The sequence below is a fragment of the Amphimedon queenslandica genome, unplaced genomic scaffold (genome assembly GCF_000090795.2).
Source record: "Amphimedon queenslandica unplaced genomic scaffold, v1.1 AMPQUscaffold_13424, whole genome shotgun sequence".
Classification (NCBI taxonomy): Eukaryota; Metazoa; Porifera; class Demospongiae; order Haplosclerida; family Niphatidae; genus Amphimedon; species Amphimedon queenslandica.
In genome coordinates this window covers 13,147-19,345 of record NW_003546340.1, presented here as the reverse complement: position 1 = coordinate 19,345, position 6,199 = coordinate 13,147, and the positions used below count along the sequence as shown (strand labels likewise).

The 6,199-nt window shown below is 33.6% G+C and overlaps 4 protein-coding genes across 5 annotated transcripts in view; 3 read left to right on the top strand and 1 right to left on the bottom strand.

The window, feature by feature from the left end:
* Nucleotides 1–520: 520 nt before the first annotated feature.
* On the bottom strand, nucleotides 521–1,143 carry LOC100632198 (pterin-4-alpha-carbinolamine dehydratase-like). The gene is made up of 2 exons (XM_003386342.3): nucleotides 1,073–1,143; nucleotides 521–1,022 (listed from the first exon to the last, which is right to left on the bottom strand). The coding sequence occupies exons 1-2, from the start codon at nucleotides 1,118–1,120 to the stop codon at nucleotides 711–713; spliced, it is 360 nt and encodes a 119-aa protein (XP_003386390.1). The 5' UTR covers nucleotides 1,121–1,143; the 3' UTR covers nucleotides 521–710.
* Nucleotides 1,144–1,268: 125 nt separating this feature from the next.
* Nucleotides 1,269–3,093, top strand: LOC109581688 (uncharacterized). The gene is made up of 7 exons (XM_019996003.1): nucleotides 1,269–1,674; nucleotides 1,728–2,033; nucleotides 2,076–2,143; nucleotides 2,196–2,457; nucleotides 2,509–2,604; nucleotides 2,664–2,872; nucleotides 2,935–3,093. Exons 1-7 carry the CDS (start codon nucleotides 1,269–1,271, stop codon nucleotides 3,091–3,093), a joined length of 1,506 nt encoding a protein of 501 aa, XP_019851562.1.
* Nucleotides 3,094–3,177: 84 nt separating this feature from the next.
* LOC109581696 (uncharacterized) lies at nucleotides 3,178–5,135 on the top strand. The gene is made up of 7 exons (XM_019996010.1): nucleotides 3,178–3,646; nucleotides 3,709–4,011; nucleotides 4,052–4,110; nucleotides 4,152–4,416; nucleotides 4,549–4,647; nucleotides 4,695–4,900; nucleotides 4,963–5,135. The coding sequence occupies exons 1-7, from the start codon at nucleotides 3,235–3,237 to the stop codon at nucleotides 5,119–5,121; spliced, it is 1,503 nt and encodes a 500-aa protein (XP_019851569.1). The 5' UTR covers nucleotides 3,178–3,234; the 3' UTR covers nucleotides 5,122–5,135.
* A 63-nt stretch (nucleotides 5,136–5,198) lies between these two features.
* Nucleotides 5,199–6,199, top strand: part of LOC109581695 (uncharacterized) — a 7,866-nt gene continuing 6,865 nt past the window's right edge. For both annotated transcript variants that reach the window (XM_019996008.1, XM_019996007.1), the window contains exon 1: nucleotides 5,199–5,684. In XM_019996008.1, the coding sequence (XP_019851567.1) occupies nucleotides 5,258–5,684 (427 nt within the window). In that variant the 5' untranslated portion in view covers nucleotides 5,199–5,257. The remainder of the gene's footprint in view (nucleotides 5,685–6,199) is intronic.

The following is a 6,199-nucleotide window of genomic DNA, read 5'->3' as shown; positions in this document are numbered from 1 at the left end:
TGATTAGTATACATGTATATCTTTCTCACTTTCACTTTCTCCTCTCTCTCTCTCTCTGTCTTCAGGAAAAAGCGTTAAGTACCTTATCACGTACAGCTGAGTACAATTTCTCATTATCCAACATGGAGACTGTGTATCATTTAAAAGCAGCTGTTGAGCCGGTCCTCCCCCTCCAACCGATATCCCTCAATCAACACGTCTACATTATATACACCATTTCTAATATAACCAGGGGGTTCCGTGACTCCACCCACCAGCCTCACTCACTTCAGATTCATTACGCAATACAGCCCGACTCCACTCAGTGGCTCATTAAAATGCCTAAGAAAGGTGTGGTCTCAGCCCCAGGCATAGCTAATAGCTCTTCGTTTAAAGTAATGGCTATGCCATTGGAAGAAGGATACCTAACAATACCGACCTGTTCTCTCATGATAGAGAGGGTTGATGGGGGAGGAGGTGAGGGAGAAGGAGGAGGGAAGAGGAGTCTTACTAGTTCTCAGTGTTACGATACTACATTACATCAATATATTAAAGTTGGCAGTGCTGGGCAGCCATTTTAAAACTGTTATTTTGATCAAATTTTTAATCTTTATAACAAAGTGTGTGTGTGTGTGTGTGTTTGTACAAAAAGAGCAAAAATTGAAGTCATGTATAATTTTAATATTAAGGTGTCTAGCCACGCCCCTTAGCAACGGGTGACATGTACCCATTCACTTAGCAATGGAATCAATGAATTTAGCTAGATTGATGTCCCTCTGTGAGAGCCCTTGGCAATCATGAGTACTGAGTGTTATATTGACACTGTTATAGACATTGAACCACTCTGGGTGATGGTTCATCTGGTCTGCTTTTAGTGCCACTCGTGTCATGAATCCAAACGCTTCATTGAAGTCGTTGAATTTGAAATCTTTTTTAATGGCGTCGCGTCCTTCGACTAGTGCCCAGCCAGCAGAAAGGAGAGGGGAGAGGAGGGAGTCTCTCTCTTCTGTGTCTAACTTGAGGCGTTTTGCACTTGGAGAAGACTATGAAATAGAAATTGATATTGTTTTTAAAATGTGATTATCATGATTACCATTATCCTTCTTGATATTACAATTCTACTTAATGATGTCACAAACATTACTTTAACGCCCACGCACAAACTTAGCCAGCCACACCTCTATACTATAATGAAATTTGTGCTGTTGCTGTTCCTCAGTTTCCTCTTTCATTCAGTGGATTCTTTCATTCTTCATTAAAAGCATTTTTCATTGAAGAGCATTTTAAAAATGCTTTTCTTGAAGTCTCTGCTGTTGCTGTGCCTCCTCTTTTATTCAGTGGATTCTTGTTCAACAGTATCTAGACCAGGTGTATCACTAACTGGAATATGTCCTAATGATACTTTTACTGTACCCATTGGAACAACACTAACTTATGAGTGCTCTTATAGCTTTCTTACAGGATATTATTCATTTTGGAATGTTAGTGGAACCGAACTGGCTGGTGGTAATTTCAGACCACCTGGAATAAGTGAGTATTTGCTCAATAACGATATTGGAAGAGCTACTATAACTATTTTAACTAATGGATTTGTCACAATGTACATACAATGTGGATTAAGAGGAACAGGACCTAATATTAATATGGATCTAACCTCTCGAGTGAGGTTTATTGGGACAGAAGTAGTTACCTTTGGTATGCATAGCTAGTTTATAGTAATGAAGTAGCTAAATCTCTTTTTCTTTCAGGTCCTCCTTCTTCATTATTCCACGAGTTAAGAGAGAATGATACTGTTAAGTTGTCATGGTTACCTCCTCTAGAAGAAGCCGTATCATTATTCACATATAATATAATAATAATGGAGTCAACTAATAATTCACTGACAGTAACTGATATAAACATTACTAACAATACATATGTCATAATATCACCAAGGGACATTGTGCAGTATACTCAGTGTAAGGAGTATCAGTGGGGGGTAAGAGCAGCTGCTAATTTAAGTTATGGATTTACTAATATAACAATGGCAGATACTAACTTTACCATTATATCAGGTAATGGTAACTTTATTAATATTAGTATTATTTCTTATGTAGCTCCCTTTGTTTCTGATGAATTGATCATTTCTGTAAACGACAGTATTTCTTATAGTTTTCATTTTAACGTAAGTACATGTAAATAGAATTTAATATTTCCTCTAATATTGATATTACTAGGTATCTTTACCGTGTGACTATAACAACTTGTTTAACAACTATACTTACATGCTGTTGCAAAGAGATTACTGCAAAGGAGAGATTAATTCATCATTGATTGAGATCACATCTGAACAAATTGATGATAATGATGGATCGACTGTATCAATCAGTGTTAACATTGAATCATTGATTCATGATTCAACATGGTCAGTTGCTGTTATTGTATTAAACAGGTTTGGTGCAGATACTACAGATTACACTAACATCACTAATGATAAAAGTAATTATTATATTGAATTTAATTATACTATTTTTACTCTTTATATACTAGCTAACATAAAGCAGTGTTACTCGGAGCCTATTTTATCACTGTCAACTGCAATAATGCTTTCAAAAACACTTACTCCTTCTCTAAGTCCATCATCAAGTATAGATTTAACTTTCTTATCTACTTACTGCACGGTTACAGTTTTATCTTCTCTTTAGTTTATAAATCTGGTTCTATTCAAACTTCAATGGACTGCACTGCAGTTATTATCACTAGTACAGTATACATCAGTAACATCACTACAACACCTTCAACTAATGTCATTCCAATTGTTATTGGTACTACAGCAACTGTTATGATACTACTGATAGTAGTAATAATACTACTCATTTTCATGATATTTTTATGCTATAAAAGATCTGATATAGTAATTACTATTGCAATGATGATAAACATTGTGATAACATGATTTTTGTGTTTTTATTGCAGGCTGGAAATAGATGTACTTCAAATCAGAATGTCACTGTGCCACTTGAGTCCTGTCCTGCATATGATGATATTTCAAGAATGAATACTGCAAACTGTGAAGCATATGGCAAAAGAGATGCATTTATAACTGCAGAGTATGAAACTGTAAATATAAATTAGCTAATTTTTAATTTGATTGTCAATAATAATTAATAAAGTGTGCAGTTTCCGCCCACCAATAATTATTATACCGAGTTTTATTTGTGAAGATTGAAGAAAGGCTGTGAAGAAACTAGAAAGACTATTATATCGTTGTTAAAGATGTCCCTTACTCCGTTACTGTCCTTATTTTTTGTGTGCTTCAGCCTTCTCTTTTATTCAGTGGATTCTTGTTCAACAGTATCTAGATCAGGTGTATCACTAACTGGAGTATGTCCTAATGATACTTTTACTGTACCCATTGGAACAACACTAACTTATGAGTGTTCTTACAACTTTTCTTCAGGATATTATCCATTTTGGAATGTTAGTGGAACCGAACTGGCTGGTGGTGTTTTCAGACCACCTGGAATAAGTGAGTATGTGTTCGATGGCAATATTGGAAAAGCTACTATAACTATTTTAACTAATGGAAATATCACAATGTACATACAGTGTGGATTAAGAGGAACAGGACAAAATATGGATCTAACCTCTCGAGTGAGGTTTATTGAGACAGAAGTAGTTACCTTTGGTATGCATAGATAGCACATGATACTGATAGTAATGAAGTAGCTAAATCTTTTTCTCTTTCAGGTCCTCCTTCTTCATTATCCCACAAGTTAAGAGAGAATGATACTGTTAAGTTGTCATGGTTACCTCCTCTAGAAGCGCCCATACCATTATTCACATATAGTATAATAATAATGGAGTCAACTACTAATTTACCAGTAACTGATATTAACATTACTAACAATACATATGTAATAATATCACCTGCTAATATAGCTAATTATACTGAATGTACTTCATATCAATGGGGAGTAAGAGCAGCTGCTAGTTTAAGTTATGGATTTACTAATATAACAATGGCAAATGAAAATTTCACTTTAATTTCAGGTACATTATTGGTTCCAAATTCTATAATACTATTTCATAGGTCCTAAAATATCTGATGAATTGACTGTTATTGATGATAATTATACCATTGAGTTCAATGTAAGTGCAACAGCAATTAATTTATTATTATTAATTAATAGGCTACAGCTCCATGTGATATTGATCTATTAAACAACTACACGTATACTTTACTACAAAGAGATTACTGTCAGACAGAACTCAATTCATCACAACTTAATATCAGTATACCACTTGATGATAATGTTGTTCTACCTAATACAATGATACCAATCAGTGTTAACATTGAATCATTGATTCATGATTCAACGTGGTTAGTTGCTGTTAGTGTATCAAACAGGTTTGGTTCAGATACTACAGACTATACAAACATTACAAACAATAAAAGTAATTAGTATATTGAATTTCACTTATAATACTATTGTTTGATAGCATATATAAAATTAATCAAAATAATTACTATTAATTATTATGCAACTCATCCAAACTGTGAGACTATTTTTACTCTTAACATATTAGCTAACATAGAGCAGTGTTACTCAGAGCCTATTTCATCACTGTCAACTGCAATAATGCTTTCAAAAACAGTTACTCCTTCTCCAAGTCCAATATCATCAAGTATAGATTCTTATCTATTTACTGTTACTATTTCATCTTCTCTTTAGTTTATAGATCTAAGTCTGGTTCTATTCAAACTTCAATGGACTGCACTGCAGTTATTATCACTAGTACAGTATACATCACTACAACACCTTCAACTAATGTCATTCCCATTGTTATTGTTACTATAGCAACAGTTATGATATTACTGATAGTAGTAATAATACTACTCATTTTCATGATACTTTTATGCTATAAAAGATCTGATATAGTAATTACTATTGCAATGACGATAAACATTGTGATAATATGATTTTTGTGTTTTTATTGCAGGCTGGAAATAGATGTACTTCAAATCAGAATGTCACTGTACCACTTGAGGTCTGTCCTGCATATGATGATATTTCAAGACTGAATACTGCAAACTGTGAAGCATATGGCAAAAGAGATACATTTATAACTGCAGAATATGAAACTGTAAATGTTAATTAGCTAGTTTTTAATTTGATTGTCTTAATAATAATTAATAAAATGTACAGTTTCCGCCCACTAATAATTATTATATTACCGAGTTTTATTGTGAAGATTGAAGAAAGGCTGTGAAGAAACTAGAAAGACTATTATATCGATGTTAAAGATGTCCCTTACTCCGTTACTGTCCTTATTTTTTGTCTACTTCAGTCTTCTCTTTTATTCAGTGGATTCTTGTTCAACAGTATCTAGATCAGGTGTATCACTAACTGGAGTATGTCCTAATGATACTTTTACTGTACCCATTGGAACAACACTAACTTATGAGTGCTCTTACAGCTTTACTTCAGGATATTATCCGTTTTGGAATGTTAGTGGAACCGAACTGGCTGGTGGTAGTTTCATACCACCTGGAATAAGTGAGTATGTGTTCGATAGCAATATTGGAAAAGCTACTATAACTATTTTAACTAATGGAAATGTCACAATGTACATACAATGTGGATTAAGAGGAGTAGGACCAAATATTAATATGGATCTAACCTCTCGAGTGAGGTTTATTGAGACAGAAGTAGTTACCTTTGGTATGTATAGCTAGTTTATAGTAATGAAGTAGCTAAATCTTTTTCTCTTTCAGGTCCTCCTTCTTCATTATCCTACGAGTTAAGAGAAAATGATACTGTTAAGTTGTCATGGTTACCTCCTCTAGTAGAAGCCCTATCATTATTCACATATAATATAATAATAATGGAGTCAACTAATAATTCACTGACAGTATCTGATATAAACATTACTAATAATACATATGTCATAATATCACCAAGTGACATAAAGCAGTATACTCAATGTAAGGAGTACCAGTGGGGGGGGGGGGTAAGAGCAGCTGCTAATTTAAGTTATGGATTTACTAATGTAACAATGGCAGATACTAACTTTACCATTATATCAGGTAAATTCATAATACATTTGTATGTTTTATATATTAAAAATGCAGCTCCTTCTGTTTCTGATGAATTGATTATTTCTGCTAACAACAGTACTCTACAAATTAATGTAAGTATGCACATGTAAATTTATAGCACATGTATGATGTTTATTT